Below are 17,159 nucleotides of genomic sequence, written 5' to 3' on the forward strand. Positions count from 1 at the left end.
CCAGTGTTCTAGCAAGCCACATAACTAGGGAAGTAGAGAGGGCTTTAAACTAAATTGTGTGGGCAAGGGATCAAATTTGGGAAGATGTGGTAAATCAAAGAGTAGAGAAAAGACAAGAGAGAAAAGTATTACTGTAGAAATGATAAATAGACCATGACCAGAAGGGACAGAGAGTACAGGGAGTACAAATCTAAGAGTAAATCAGAAGATAAGGCTAGAGGTTGCAAAAATAATAAAAGGGCAAAAATAAAGGCTCTGTATCTGAATACATGTAGCATTCGAAACAAAACAGATGAACTGAGTGCAAATAGAAATAAATAAATACGATCTGATAGCCATTACAGAGACATGGCTGCAGGATGACATAGATTGGGACCTGAATGTTTAAGGGTATTTGACATTTAGGAAGGACAGAAAGCTAGGAAAAAGTGGAGGGTAGCTCTGTTAATTATGATGGTATTAGCACATTAGACAAGGATGATGTAAGTTCAGGAAACTAGGACGTAGAAACAGTTTGGGTAGAGATGAGAAATAATAAAGGCAAGAAGTCACTTGTGGGAGTGATGTACAGGCCCCCTATCAGTAAGCATACAGTAGGATGGGGTATAAAGGAAGAGATAATGGGGGATTTTAATTTGCATATGGACTGCAAAAATCAGATGGGCAAAGATATCCTAGATGAGGAGCTCATAGAATGTTTTCAGGATAGTTTCATAGAACAGAATGTTCTTGCACCAACCAGAGAGCAGGCTATACTAGGCCTGGTATTGTGCAATGAGATAGTATTAATTGATGACCTCACAGTGAAGGTGCCTCTAGTAGCAGCGATCATAATATGATTAAGGGAGAAAAGAGTGGTTCCAAGACTCGTATTTTAAACTTAAATAAGGGCAATTATGAGCGCATGAAAGCCAGCTAAAGTGAACAGGCAAATTAGATTATGGGATATGTCAATAGAGATGCAGTGGCTTAGCAATAACAGCACTTGCTTAGCAGTAACCTGCTCACTGATGCTCAGTTTGGGTTCCACCAAGGTCACTCAGCTCCTGACCTCATTGCAGCCTTGGTTCAAACATGGACAAAAGAGCTGAACTCTAGAGGTGAGGTGAGAGTGACAGCCCTTGACATTGGGGGGAGGGAGTGGCACAGTGGTATTGTCACTGGACTAGTATTTCAGAGACCCAGGGTAATGCTCTGAGGACCCGACTTCCTGGCACATAAGTGCCAGGCAATGACCACCTCCAACAAGAGAGAATCTAACCATCACACCTTGACATTCAATGACATCACCATCGCTGAATCCCCCACTATCAACATCCTGGGGGTTACCATTGACCAGAATATGAACTGGACTAGCCATATAAATACTGTGGCTACAAAAGCAGCTCAGAGGCCAGGAATCTTGCGATGACTAAGTCACCTCCTGACTCCCCAAAGCCTGTCCATCATCTACAAGGCACAAGTCAGGAGTGTGATGGAATACTCTCCACTTGCCTGGATGAATGCAGCTCCAACAACATTAAAGAAGCTTGACACCATCCAGGACAAAGCAGCCCAATTGATTGGCACCAGTACCATAAATATTCACTCCCTCCACCACCGACGCACAGTAGCAGCAGTATGTACCATCTACAAGATGCACTGCAGGAACTTACTAAGGCTCCTTAGACAGCACCTTCCAAACCCACAGCCACTAACATCTAGAAGGATAAGGGCAGCAGATGCGTGGGAGCACCGCAACCTGGAAGTTCCCCTCCAAGCCACTCACCATCCTGACTTGGAAACCAATCACCATTCTTTCACAGTCGCTGGTTTAAAATCTTGGAACTCCCTCCCGAACAGCGCTATGGGTGTACCTACACCACAGGGACTGCAGCAGTTCGAGTAGGCAGCTCACCGCCACCTTATCAAGGGCAACTAGGGATGGGCAATAAATGCTGGCCTAGCCAGCGATGCCCACATTCCGTCAATGAAAAAAAGTTTTTAAAAATTAAGAAAAGGTTATTGCGAAAAATAAAAGCTCATGACGTGGGAGCAACATATTGGCATTGATATTACATTGGCTAGCTAAGAGGAATCAGAGGGTGGGCATAAATGGGTCTTTTTTTGGTTGGCAAGATGTAACAAGTGCTGCGCAACAGGGATCAGTGCTGGGGCCTCATCTTTTTGAATGAAGTGACTGAAGGTATAGTTGCTAAATTTGCAGACGACACAGATTGGTAGGGTAGTTAGATGTGAAGAGGACACAAGGGTGGAATTTTACAGTCCTGTTACAGTGGGGGAGTGGTCAAAAAATGCGGCGAGCCATTCAAAAGTTCATTGACTTCAGCAGGACCAGAAAATCCCACCAGTGGGAGAGGCCGTAAAATTCCACCCAAAGAGGCTACAAAGGGATATGGATAGATTAAGTGAGTGGGAAAATACCTGGAAAATGGAGTATAATGTGGGAAAATGTGAAATTGCCCATTTTGGCAGGAAAAATAAAAAAGAAGCATATTATCTAAATGGTGAGAGATTGCAGAGCTCTGAGGTGCAGAAGGATCTATGGACCTAGTGCACGAATTGTAAAAGGTTAATATGCAGGGGCAGCAAGTAGTTAGGAAAGCTAATAGAATGTTATCATTTATTGCAAGGTGAACTGAATACAAAAGTAGGGAGGTTATGCTTCCGGGCTTTGGTGAGACCACATCTGGAGTACAGTGTACAGTATTGGTCTTATTATTTGAGGAAGGATGTAACTGCATTGTAAGCAGTTCAGAGGTTTACTAGGCTAATACCTGGATTGGGCAGGTTGTCTTATGAGGAAAGGTTGGACAGTCTAGGCTTGTCACCGCTGGAATTAAGAAGAGTAAGAGGCGACTTGATTGAAACATATGAAATCCTGAGGCGTCTTGACAGGGTTGATGTGGAGAGGATGCTTCCTCTAGTAGGAGAATCTATACTCGCTGGAGAATTCTCCCCCCGTCGGAGGGGGTTGAGCGGGAGCGGGTGCGGGTGGGCATGCAGCCGATTACCACCCACAATCGGCTGCACGCTGCCATTTTCCATGGGTGGGCCAATTAAAGCCCGCCCAGCGTGACGCGCACCCGGAAGCCGAGTCTCGGTAGGCCGAGTTGGGGCCTGCCCTCTTTCAGAGCGCAGAAATCTCCCTGAGGTCACAGAGCGGCCTCAGGGAGATTACTTTGATTTTTAAAAATTTTAATAAAGGTTAAAAAAAAATTTAAAGACATGCCCCCTCATGTGACAGTGTCACATGAGCTGGGACATGTCTATGAATTTTATTAAAAATTTTTATTAATGTATTAAAGCCTTCATGAAACCTCATCACGCCCGTGGATGAGGTTTCATGAGAAATGTGAAAGCCGCCTGGGCTCTTCACCGACCGCCAACCTTAAGGTTGGACGGGCAGCTCAGCTAATTATTTCGATTGGAATTTAAATGGCCTAAATAGGCCTTTGACAGTTCGGCGAGCATGCAGCCGACTACGGTGCACACCCGCCAAACTGAAGATCTGAATAACACGTGGTGACGTCAGGACGCATGCCCGACGTCACCGCGCATCATTTTACATGGTGAGCGGGGCCCGCCCCCGCTCACTGGCCCGAAGGTTCTGGCCTAGGGGTTACTGTTTAAAAATAAGGGATCACCCATTTAGGACAGGGATAAGGCCAAATTTTTTCCCTGAGTATTGTGAGCCTTTGAAACTCTCTTCCTCAAAGGGCAATGAAAGCAGAATATTTGAATATGTTTAAGGCAGAGGTAGATAGATTCTTGATAAACAAGGGGGTGAAAGGTTGTCAGGGGTAGGCAGGAATGTGGAGTTGGGATTACACTTAGATCAGCCATGACCTTATTGAATAGCGGAGCAGGCTTGAAGGCCTGAGTGGCCTACTCCTGCTCCTAATTCATATGTTCATGTGCCTTTATGTATAAATGCTGGCCTTGCCAGTGATGCCATCATCCCAGGAACAAATAAAAGTATATAATTAACATTAAACCCAGTTTGTGTGCTCAGTGAGATAATGTAGAGGGAGGTTTATTCTGTATGTAATCCACATCATACCTGACCTGTCAGCACTCAGTGAGAGAGTGTAGAGGGAGGTTTATTCTGTATATAATCCACATCATGCCTGACCTGTCAGCACTCAGTGAGAGAGTGTAGAGGGAGGTTTATTCTGTATATAATCCACATTATACCTGACCTGTCAGAACTCAGTGAGAGAGTGCAGAGGGGGGTTTATTCTGTATATAGCACTCAGTGAGAGAGTGCAGAGGGAGGTTTATTCTGTATATAGCACTCAGTGAGAGAGTGTAGAGGGAGGTTTATTCTGTATATAGCACTCAGTGAGAGAGTGTAGAGGGAGGTTTATTCTGTATATAGCACTCAGTGAGAGAGTGTAGAGGGAGGTTTATTCTGTATATAATCCACATTATACCTGACCTGTCAGCACTCAATGAGAGAGTGTAGAGGGAGGTTTATTCTGTATATAGCACTCAGTGAGAGAGTGTAGAGGGAGGTTTATTCTGTATATAGCACTCAGTGAGAGAGTGTAGAGGGGGGTTTATTCTGTATATAGCACTCAGTGAGAGAGTGTAGAGGGGGGTTTATTCTGTATATAGCACTCAGTGAGAGAGTGCAGAGGGGGGTTTATTCTGTAAATAGCACTCAGTGAGAGAGTGTAGAGAGAGGTTTATTCTGTATATAGCACTCAGTGAGAGAGTGCAGAGGGAGGTTTATTCTGTATATAGCACTCAGTGAGAGAGTGTAGAGGGAGGTTTATTCTGTATATAGCACTCAGTGAGAGAGTGTAGAGGGGGGTTTATTCTGTATATAGCACTCAGTGAGGGAGTGTAGAGGGGGGTTTATTCTGTATATAGTACTCAGTGAGAGAGTGCAGAGGGAGGTTTATTCTGTATATAGCACTCAGTGAGAGAGTGTAGAGGGAGGTTTATTCTGTATATAGCACTCAGTGAGAGAGTGCAGAGGGAGGTTTATTCTGTATATAGCACTCAGTGAGAGAGTGCAGAGGGAGGTTTATTCTGTATATAGCACTCAGTGAGAGAGTGTAGAGGGGGGTTTATTCTGTATATAGCACTCAGTGAGAGAGTGTAGAGGGGGGTTTGATGCATATGTGACCGTTGAGCAAAATATTTGAAAACTGGCATCCATGACCTTGTTGAGTACAAAATAACCTTCAGTGAATAATTTAACATTTCCATTTTCGTTTTTATTCTGAAAACAGATGAATAATTGTGGTCTTTTCCCTTCATAGTTGTGTGCCCAGCTGGCAGCTTTTCTCAGGGTGGCAGCTGTATTCTGTGCCCACATGGATTTTATCAGGAGGCCGCAGGAAGCTTCAAGTGTAGCAAATGCCCAGCAGGAAAAAAGACACTATCTCCTGGAGCTTTTTCAGCCCACCTGTGTAAGTATTTTATTTCACTCCATTTTGAATATATTTTATCTTTTCTACTTCGCTGCCTTACCACCAAGTCTTTCCCTTTGATCTCTCTCCTGCTCCATCATCTGATCTCTCCACCCTGCACTCCCCACCCTATCACCAATCCCGCCCCACCTCTGCAGGAGCCTCTGTTCTCTCTCCCCATTAGCTGCTGACCTCTCTCCCAGCCACACTTACTTCAGATCACATCCCTCGCCCCAGCCTTCAATCTCTTCCCCCATCACAAATGGCCTCCAATCTTTCCTACCCTAACCCATTCAACACAACGCCAATCTCTCTCCCTGACCTGGCCTCTGATATCTTTATCCATCTCCCTTACATTCCTGGCCTCCTAGAGTATTTTTATGATAGTCAAAATATTTCATTCAAAAAACCTGATAAAGAAGGAAAATAATGAAAAAACAAGCTTTCACATAGTACCTTCTATCATGTTCCATAGTACTTTACATCCAAAGTGTAGTCACTGTTGTAATGCCAGCAAACACTGTACTTTACCTAATTTATACACATCAAACAGCAGTGAGATCAACGTGCAGATAATCTGTGTTGGTTGAGGGCTAAATGTTGGGCAGTCATATATAATGAGTAATGTATGTGCTAGATGAGCTGTTTAATTGACATTTTTCAAGTTCTGTTGTTGACAAACCTGGAACCAATCTGTAGGAATGAAGCTAGTATAAGTTGCTAATGGCTTAAAAATTGGGAGCAGGACCCAGTCATCTGGTGTTTTGGTCTGTGGCCACACAGATTACAATCTGCTTTCCCCAGCCATCAAAGAACAATAGTAATGAATCCCCTGTATGGTTGTTTTATCTTAGCTGTGGAAATGTGGCATGATCAGCATGTAACATCCAACAGTTGCAGACTCTGATTTATTTTTCAAGATCTTTTCTTTTCCCTGAATATTCTTCTTTTGTACCATCCTTTTCTCCAGAAGGCAAGGGTTCATTTTGCATTTCCCTTTCAAAAAACCGTTAGCATTCTGACTGGACATGGGGCAGAGTTTTACGGTTGGTGTGCGGGCATGTGCCTGACATGCCCGAGCATAATATGATGCACAATGACATAATATGACATGCCTCCTGACATCATCGTGCACTCACGCAATATTTTGCACGGCGGGTGTGCGCCAGAGTCGGCTGCATGCCCGCTGATGATTGAAAGGCCTATTAAGGCCATTAACGAGCTAAATTAAATCAAATTAACGCTGCCCGTCCAACCTTACATTGGCGGGCAGGCGAAAAGGCCAAGCAGCCTTTACATTTTTTAGGCAACCTCATCCACGAGCGGGATGAGGTTTCCTAAAGCAAATAAACATTAACTGAAAACTTTTGTTTTTGAATTAAAAACATGTCCCAGCTCATGTGGCAGAGTCACATGAGGGGACATGTTTTTAAAAATTGCTTACTGTCTTTAATAATTTTTTTTACAAAGCTCTTCAACCCCCCTGAGGCACCTCCGTGCATCAGGGAGATTGAAGCTCTCTTTCATGTGCATGCGCGAACTATGTTCCAGGCCCGCTCTCCCTCCTCCCCCCGCCCCCACAGGTAGCCCTTAATTGGCCCACCCGCAAGAAATCACGGAGTGGAGCTGATTGCGGGCGGCAGTCGGCTTTCTGACTCCCCCCCCCCCTACCCGCTCCTGCTGAGCCTGCCCGATAAGGGAAAAATTCTGGCCATGGTTCTAGTGGCATTCCAGAACAAATTCTTCTGACTTTGTACAGTTAAGTTTATCTTGTTTGTTCAGAAACCATGGAATCTTGTGGCTTTATTCTCTTAGCAGATGTTTTGGATCTCAAACTTTGTCTACTTTAAATAAAAAGTTACTGGTCCCTAACCAGATCGTACCAAACATTTGGGGATCTGGTCCAGGATCATAATAAATACAAATATAACAGAACTTATGAACCTAGACATTACTGTTGACATTTTGTTGATGAGCATAATGGCATTTAATGCAGGTCCTGAAACAAAAACAGAAAATGCTGGAAAAACTCAGCAGGGCTGACAGCATCTGTGGAGAGAGAAACAGAGTTGACATTTCAAGTCCATATGACCTTTCTTCAGAGCTGAAGAGAAGTAGAAATGTGATGAAATTTATACTGCTTAAGGTGGGTGGAACAGGTGGAGCTGGATAGAAGGCCAGCGATAGGTGGGGGCAAAGGAGCGATTGACAAAGATGTCATGAACAAAAGGACAAAGGGAGCGTTTCTCTCTCCACAGATGCTGGCAGACCTGCTGAGCTTTTCCAGCATTTTCTGGGTTTTTTTTCAGATTTCCAGTATCTGCAGTATTTTACTTTTTTTTAATGCAGGTCCTGGACTGTTTGTTCAATTTAAGTATCCCTAAAATTGCAGACAGAGGATTTGTGATACAAATGTGGTCTATCACCAACAATAATGTCTAGATTAAACATGTGTAGCAACCAGTAAAGACCATCTAAGCTCATTCATTTTTGATAGCCAACCTCACTAAGTAGAATGATACCTGAATGTCAAGGGTTAGGCTACAAGGAGAGGTTAAACAAACTGATGTTGTATCCACTGGGATTTGGAAGGTTAAGGGATAATTTGAAGTTTTCAAAATTTAAGGGGAACAGACCGAGCAGGTTGGGAGAAACTATTTCTATTGGTTAAGAAGTCTAGGACGAGGGGACATGGTCTATTAGAGGCAAACCTTTCAGGAGTGAAATTAGGGAACACTTCTTTATGCAAAGAGTAATAGAAGTTTGGAACTCCCTTCCGCAAATAGCAATTGTTGCTAGATCAGTGGATACTTTTAAAACTGAGACTGAAATTTTTGTTAGCCAAAGGTATTAAGGGATATGGGGTAAAGGCTGGTATATGGAGTTAAGTTGCAGATCAGCCATGATCTCATTAAATGGTGGAACAAGCTTGAGGCTAAATGGCCTACTCCTGCTCCTGTGTCCTCACTTCCTCACCTTCTCCCTATGTCCCTCAATCCCTTATCTCTTCAGACCACATCTAATCGTCCCTTGGATCCATTCGTAGTGCAAACTTAAGTTGTTCTCAATGATGCCTTATTCTGCAATCTATTACCCTATAAACTCAATTCTATTCTTATCACTAACCTATTAATTCTTAATCTCCTGGCATTTAAACCCTTTGTCACAAAAAACTGCCCTGCCTGATTGACAATATCTAAAACTTCAATGATTTCACCTCAAAGTCTCCTATTTTGCCTGAAGGATCGATATTAACTCCCACAGGAAGTAACATCAACCCTGTTTGGGGAGTGTGAGCCAGAAGCCTGGCAGATATTAAAAGAATGGCCTTATTAGAATGCCCCCCACCCCCCGCCACCCCCATCAACTGTATGGCCATTCCTGCTGGAAAATGGCAACTGATGGAAGCGCAAGAAGCAAGGCTGGGAGGAGCTCATAATGAGAGCCTTGCAGTTAAAAGGGAGGGGGAGCGGGTTGTATACCTGCCAACAAGGGAGTGCAATGAATGTTTACCAGACTAATTCCTGGGATGGCGGGATTGTCCTATGAGAAGAAATTGAGGAGACTGGGTCTGTATTCTCTAGCGTTTAGAAGAATGAGAGGTGATTCCATTAAAGCATACAAAATTCTTACAGGGCTCAACAGGGTTGATCAGGAAGGATGTTTACCCTGGCTGGGGGATCCAGAACCAGGGACAGAGTCTCAGAATAAGAAGGAGGCCATTTAGGACTGAGATGAGGACAAATTTCTTCACTCAGAGGGTGGTAAATATTTGGAATTCTTTACCCCTGAGGACTGTGGAGGCTCAGTCATTGAGTATATTCAAGACAGAGAGCGATAGATTTCTAGATATTAAAGATATCAAGAGATATGGGGATAGTGTGGTGAAATGGTGGTGAGGTAGATGATCAGCCAAGATCTAATTGAATGGCAGAGCAGGCTCGAGGGGCCAAATGGCTTACTCTCGTTTCTATGTTCCCATGTAACTCCCAGGGAGCAGGGTCCACAGATTTTCCTTGTGACTCCTGCTGCTCCAGGCACCACTAAATAAAGTTTTTACTTTGCTTCGCTGGGTTCCTGACAACTTCACCTAGCAGGACAGCCAAGGTGCATGCCTTGCTCAGGTGCAGGTTAAACTACCATCAGTCATAATACCTCAATTTGTTTTTTCCAATGTGTCTCCTGCCCGTGACCAATGCGAGCCTCCATCCACCATCAAAACCAGAATTTGGCAGCAACAGAGTGGGGAATGGAGCCCCCTTGCTGCTTTTCCACAGATAGGGGAAAATGAACATTCCCAGGTAAGAAACCTATTTCGCTTGGTTAACCAATTCCCAGATGTTACATACATTTACCCATGTGACCCTAACAGGTTTAACAGAGTGTGAAACCAGTCCCTGGGATTCAAAATGTGACCCACAAGGACAGTATAGAGCAGCTCAGCAAGATGCCAACACTCAGATATCTTTCTGTGTCACCGGGAATGGAGAGCGATTATCTTGGAGTGAAACCAAAGGAACTCTCACTGAGTCAGATTGTATTGGTGAGTAGATGTGGTTCAGGTTATTTGAATCCTTTTTGGGTTGTTGCAGTGAAACATTATTAACGGGTGTGTTTACTGGAGTTTGAATGAATATTAACACCTGCCCCATTGTCTGCCATTATCCTGAAACTTGTTAGTCCAAGCTTTTTGACTATTTTTGTGATATTGATTTCTTAATCAACTTGGAATGCAGGGTTGGTTTATTGTCAGAAACAGTAAACTTTATTTAAAGATTCCAGATGAGGCTACATGCTTGTTCCAAGACCAAGGCTAGAAAACTCCACCCCTAAGATTCCCCATGCTTAGGTCTGATTCATCTATACAGTCACATGATCCCCATAACAGTAAGAAATGGTTTAAATTACAATTACTACAATTTCCCTTTGAGACTCTACATTGGAACCTGTGAAACCCCAGACTGTATAAGCCAAATGAATAATCAGTTAATAGATAGCTGAGACATTTTTCATTAAGGTTAAACTTCACTGCCAATGTTCTGCCTCCCAGCTCCTACTATCCATTTTGGAGATTGAAGCAACATTTTTTAAAGAGCTGTAAACAAAACAGGTCCTGGACCTATCCCTAGATAGACTGATTAGCTAAGAAATAATTTACGCGGTCACATTGTAGATTCAACCAGGTCCATGTCTACTCTTTTTTTTATAACAAAATATGAAAGAGCTGCTATTGATTAATTATTTGGCAGCCTCCAGAGTAATAGTGCATCTGGAAGTGTGCACTTCATGATACATTAAGAATTAAATCCTGATGTATATAAAGATGCACTTCCCCAACACAAGTGGAATCAGTAGATTTTGCTTTATGTGCACAATGTGAGGTCCTAGGTCATCGGGTATTCTCAGCCTGTGAAACACATTAACAGGGAGAGAAATGAAGTTGAGTACTTGGGAATGGAATTAGAGGTGTATAAATGATTAAATAACTCGAGTGATAGATTGGTTCAGGGTGGGCCGGATATTGTTTGTGAAGGACAGCAATGCAGGAGTTGATTAGTGAAGAGTTGAGATCGATCATTATTCTGGAATGTTGTGTAGTAACATTTGATGATTGACATTATTTGATAGGTGGCATGATAGAAATAGATTGTGGTAGGAAGAATGAGGGATCATTTGATTGTGCTAAAATACAGAGAGACTGATCACAGGCGCAGGAGAGGGAAAAGAACTACATTGTGTGAGCTCTTAAAATGTACCTTATAATGTTTCCCTTGTTAATTGTATTCTACTCATCTTCATTTCTCTTTCTGAACTATTGTGTAAAGTCAATTTAAGGAAACTCTCCATTAATTGGCACATTTTGTGTCCTCCCTGCTGATTCCTTTCAATATACACAACCTAGATCGCCAGGCAGAGCATGGCAAGAGCCAATTACTGGGGTGAATGACTTTTGCTCATTCTACATGTTCTTATAGTTCTTAAAACACAGTCCTTTATTTTCCTACCTGAAGTATTCCGACAGTTTGACAGCATCAATCGATCCCAGCTGATTCTGAATTCTGAAGACACAGAAATCATCAAAGTATCCAGAGCACACGCTAATCGTCAGAGGCAGCTTCTGGATTGTCTCACAGGTTAGTTAAGGTCACGTTACTCTGATTGGTTCATTATTTCATTTAACAAGAATGTTGGGATTGGAATCATAAAACGGTCAGAGAACAGAAGGCAGCCAGCCGCTCAGTGATATCCCTGGCACCAGGGAGGCACCATATAATCCTGATATTCGCGTCTGCGGCCACAGAAATGCCTGCCTGTTCCCTTAACTTAACAATACACTATTACGATTGCTTTCCCAATCTTCCAGCTGCCCCACATACAGCTGAGTGACTTGGACTTGGCTCAGACAATACACGCCTGGTGAGTCATCATCTTCACCAGCATGCTGATTCTTTGTGAGGATTAGGAATATTTGATGGGTGACATGATAAAAATGTTCTGCTAACAATATCACTGGGCAGAATTTTCTGCCTGCCGGGTGGGCGGGCCCAATCCAATCTCCGGCGGGCGGGGAGCTGATCCCCGCCGGAGAAGCGGGCCCCGCCGCCATTTTAAGTAGGCGGGCCAATTAAGGCCCACCCAGGGTGATGTCCAGTGGGAAGCGTTATGCGCTTCCTGTGCGGGCGGGGAGGGGATTCCCCAAAAGCAAGAGTGCGCTCTTTCACGCATGCGTACAAAAGTGCGCACATCTCCCTGAGGCTAAGTGCAGCATCAGGGAGATCGCTTATACTTCTAAAAATATGAAAATTAGAAAAGAAAAAATTCCCTTACATGTCCCCCTCATGAGATGGGACATGTTCATAATTTACATTATAAGTTTATTAAAATTTTAAAATCCCTACAAGAAACCTCATCTCGTCAGTGGATGAGGTTTCATGTTTTTTCTATTGCCCGCTGGGGCTTCTGGCCTGCCCACCAACCTTAAGGTTGGACAGGCAGGTCCTTTAATTGTTTAAATGATCCTGTCAATTGGCCATTGACAGGTCGGTGGGCGCGCAGCTGATTTGGCTGTGTCCCCGCCTTCCTGAAAATTTAAATGGGGTGGGATGACGTCGGGGGTTCTGCCCAACATCATCCCACGGCATTTTACGTGTCGGCGAATGTGGTCCGCCCCCCTGCTCACCGATGGCAAAATTCTGCCCACTATTAGAGGGTGCACAACCACAAGCACGGCAAGGGTTAGAGGAGACCCACCACCATCTTTTCAGGGCAACTAGAATGTGCAATAAATGTGGCCCTGCCAATATATTGTGGTTGTAATGATAAGGATCATTTTAACAAAGATTCATTAATTCTTTAGTTTCCTATTTTTAATTCTGTTAAAATCAATAACTGGAAGTGTGGTGGAGGCAGGTTTGATTGAGGTATTCAAGAGGGCATTGGATGATTATTTAAATAGAAACAATGTTCAGGGTTACGGGAAAAGGCAGGAGAAAGGCACTAAGTTAAAATGCTCAGAAATCCGGTGCAGACACGATGGGCCGAATGGCCTCCTTCTGCACTGTTACAATTCTGTGATTCTGTGAATAACGACAAAAGTTATAGGTGCTTATACCTTCTCAATGATGTTAAGGGCTGGATCAGTAATTCAGAGGCTGGAACTAATATTCCACAGAACTTGAGTTCAAATCCTCCCAAAACAAAATGGCAGTTTGAGAAGTTGGTCTACGGGAGGAATCTTGTTGAGGTGTTGGGGGTCTGCTCTGCCGCTGGAGAACTGGTGAGATACCCGCACTGCCTCTTTTCGGGAAGGTCCACCGAACCACAAGCCAATCAGGCAGTGGTGAGGCCAGTGGTGAGCATTCACCTGGAATCAAGACGGGGCGGAAGTCTTGCCTATCAAGAGCTACTGGCCAATCAGTGACGGGCAGCACTTATGCTCAGCAACGCCACTGGGGAGGCTGTGACTGCTACCGCAAGGACAAGTACCGGAGCTTCAGGTGATCCAAGCTACAGTTCAATATTGTGGGGAGGGTTTGTGGGGTGGGAGTCACAGGGAGAGGGGTGCAGGGGGGTCAGCAGCAAGGGTGGGGCGAGGTGGCTCTCAGCAGGTGACTCCCCCTTGTCCCAGTCCCTCGAACAGGCAATGAGTGGCTTTGATTGAGGGACACCCACTCCCCACCCACTCCACCCCCAACCCCACCACCACCCCCCCCCCCCCCACCCACCCCAAATCACTGCAGGTGACAAGCTGGCCACGCGGTTTTAGCCACCACGCATGCCGCTTGCCGATAGGCCCACCTGTCACTTGGTTAGAAGCAGCGGCAGTGGGATGAGGCCCTTAAGTGGCTATTAACTGACCACTTAAGTGTCTCAATTGTCAGCAGGGCAGCTAAGTCGACCATAGGCCTTTCTGTCCAGAACTTAATTCTGGTGGAGGCAGGAAGGTGACAGGGTTTAGGTATGCCACCATCCCATCTAATTACATGCCCTGCCCACCACCAAGCTCATCACCAATGAGAGCAGAATACTCTGCCCAATGTGCGACTCTAGTTCGACACCAACATAGCTGACTTATAACTGCCCTCTGAAGTGGTCCACTCAATTGCATTGAATAAATACAAAGAATTGTCCTCAGCCTAACCATCTTCAGCTGCTTCATCAACTACCTTCCCTCAACCATAAGGTAGAAGTGGGGATGTTCGCTGATGATTGCACAATGTTCAGCACCATTCGCAACTCCTCAGATACTGAAGTCCATATGCAGCAAAATCTGAACAACATTGAGTCTTGGGCTGAACGTGGCAAGTAACATTCACCCACACAAGTGCCAGGCAATGACTAGCTTCAACAAGAGAGAATCTAACCAATTAGCCTTGACATTCAGTGGCTTACCATCGCTGAATCCCCTTCTATCAACATTCTGGAGGTTACCATTGACCTGAAACTAAACTGGACTAGCCATATAAACATTGACTACAAGAGCAGGTCAGAGATTGAGAACCTGCAGAGAGTAACTCACCTCTTGACTCCCCATAGCCTGTCCACCATCTACAAGGCACAAGTCAGGAGTGTGATGGAATACTCCCCACTTGCCTGGGTGAGTGCAGCTCCATCAACACTCAAGGAGCTCGACACCATCCAGGACAAAGAAGCCCGCTTGATTGGCACCCCATCCACTACCTCCAACATCCACTCCCTCTCCCTCTACCACTGATGCACAGTAGCAGCTGTGTGTACCATCTACAAAATGCACTGCAGGAACTCACCAAGCCTCCTTCGACAGCACCTTCTAAACCTGCAACCTCTACATCTAGAAGGGCAAAGGTAGCAGATACATGGGAACACCACCATCTGCATGTTCCCCTCCAAGCCACACACCATCCTGACTTGGAAATATATTGTCATTCCTTCACTGTTGCTGGGTCAAAATCCTGGAACTCCCTTCCTAACAGCACTGTGGGTGTATCTACACCACATGGTCTACAGTGGTTGAAGAAGGCAGCTCACCACCACCTTCTCAAGGGCAGTTAGGGATGGGCAATAAAAATGCTGGCTTAGCCAGCAATGTCCATGTACCATGAAAGAATTTTTTAAAATTCAGTGGTTCAAGGAAAAGGCCCTATCTCAGTGTCAATAGAGATTGTCATTGAATGATGACTTTGTCAGTGATGCTCAGATTCAGAACGTTTTTTATTTGAACATGCAACATAGAGGAGGAAAGTTAAGAGAAGTCAAAGCTTCATAGCCTAGAAAACAGTCGGTTAACTGGAAACCATTGAAGTATACCTCTGCAATTAAATGGTTTACATATATCACACAGTCACACTGAAGGTGTAGATAACACATCGTATGTGTTTAGTAAGAAAGTCACCTTCCCCATTTTTCTGTTAAGTTTTAATAACCACTATCCCCCTTCCCAAAAGTACTAGTCTTCACCTCCAGCTTCTTTGCATTAAGTTGCAATTGTCCGGACAAAAAAAAGTGACCATGAATGCAGTTGGGGTTCCGCTGGTCGCAATGGAAGACTGATGGGAAACCCAGATAGGTGGGGTAAATGAACTTTTATATTGCTTCTCTTCCCTTCTGAGGTCTTGGGCAGAATCCTGTGCTATCGCTGGTGGTGAGCTTGGAGGTGGGAAGGTCATGTACTTGGGTAGGGGCGGTGGTGTACCCGAACCCTGCTGTCTTTCCACCTCCACCAGAATGAAGTTCTGGGTGGGTAGGCCCATGGTCGACCTTCCTGCTCTGCCACCTTATGAGGCCCTTAAGTGTTCAATTAGTGATCGCCTAAGGGCCTCATCCTGCTGCCGCTGGTATTAATGGGGTCTGTTGACATGCGGCATACACAACAGGTAAAACTGCGGCCAGCTTGTCACCTCCAGTGGAGGGGGTGGCCTCTCAACCAAAGGCACTCAGTGCCTGATTGAGGGACTGGACATCGAGAAGAAGGGTGGGCCTGCTGAGAGCCACACCACTGCCGACTCCACCCCCCCACCCCCCCCCCTCCCCCCACCCCCAACTACATCTCTCTCTCAGTGACCCCCACCCCACGAATACTCCCCATCCCCACACATTACTTACCTGTGGCCTGGGTTGCTCTGCAACCCTGGGGTCTGGCTGGTCTCAGCCACGTCCTGCCCTGTTAGGGACAAGAGCTGATTGGCCCGCAGCCCTCGGCAGGCAAGACTTATGGTCCCAGGGTCTTGATTCCAGGGGAAGGCCCACGACTGGCCTCGCCACTGCCTGATTGGCTTGTGGTTTTGTGGGCCTTCCTGAACTTAGGCAGCACGGATCTCTCGCTGGCTCTGCAGCTAGCAGGCGAGACCCTCGATACCTCAACAAGATACCGCCAGATGTCCTGCGGACTGCAATCTGTAGTTCCTGATATGTACATCCTTTCTACTAAGAAATAATATGAATGGAAATCTAACTTTTTTTTAAGCCCTAACATCAGAAAACCATCTCCTACTCCACCAATGTGACAATTCCATTTTCTAAAATAGCCCCATCCTGAATGGACTTATATCTCCTGAGACCCATTCAAGCCAAAAACTCATACAATTGTAAAGTACAGCAGGAGTCAATTCTGCCCACGGTGTCTGTGCCTGTTCTTTAAAAGGACTATTCAATTAATCCCATTCCCCTCTTCTTTCCCCATGGATCTGCATTTTTTTTCTTTTCAAGTATGCTGCTAGAATTTACAGCTCAGCAACAGGCCATTTGGGCCAACTGCTCTATGTCAGTATTCATGCTCCACACGAGCTTCTTCCCACTTTACCACTTCCCTGAACCCTACCTGCATGTCCTTCTATTCCTCTCCCTCTTGTGTGCTTCTCTACACTTCCCTTTAAATGCACCTACGTTGTTTGCCTCAACTATTCCATGTGATAACAAGCCCTTCACTCTATCACTCTCTGGGTAAAGAATTTGCTCCTGAATTTCTTATTGGATTTCTGAGTGACTATTTTATATTTATGACTCTTAGTTTTGGGTTCTTCACAAGTAGAAACAACTTCTCTCCATCTACCCTATCAAACTCCTTCACAATTTCAAAGTCCTTTATCAGGTCAAATATATATCGAATTCCCTTTTAAAAGTTGCTATTGAATCTTGCTTCCAGCACCCTTTCAGGCATTGCATCCCAGCCCATAACGACTTGCTGTTTCTCTTCATCTTTGATTCTTTGTCAATTAGCAAACTCTGCTCACGTTAGACCATTACAGGCAGCAGGGATGG

General features: G+C 44.8%; 1 protein-coding gene across 1 annotated transcript in view; it reads left to right on the forward strand.

Moving 5' to 3' along the window:
* tg (thyroglobulin) overlaps positions 1-17,159 on the forward strand; it is a 443,647-nt gene that overhangs the window by 97,434 nt on the left and 329,054 nt on the right. The window contains exons 21-23 of the mRNA XM_078541245.1: positions 5,274-5,423; positions 9,796-9,966; positions 11,435-11,557. Of these exons, the coding sequence (XP_078397371.1) occupies positions 5,274-5,423; positions 9,796-9,966; positions 11,435-11,557 (444 nt within the window). The remainder of the gene's footprint in view (positions 1-5,273; positions 5,424-9,795; positions 9,967-11,434; positions 11,558-17,159) is intronic.

Source organism: Cetorhinus maximus, chromosome 4 (genome assembly GCF_964194155.1).
Source record: "Cetorhinus maximus chromosome 4, sCetMax3.hap1.1, whole genome shotgun sequence".
Lineage (NCBI taxonomy): Eukaryota > Metazoa > Chordata > Chondrichthyes > Lamniformes > Cetorhinidae > Cetorhinus > Cetorhinus maximus.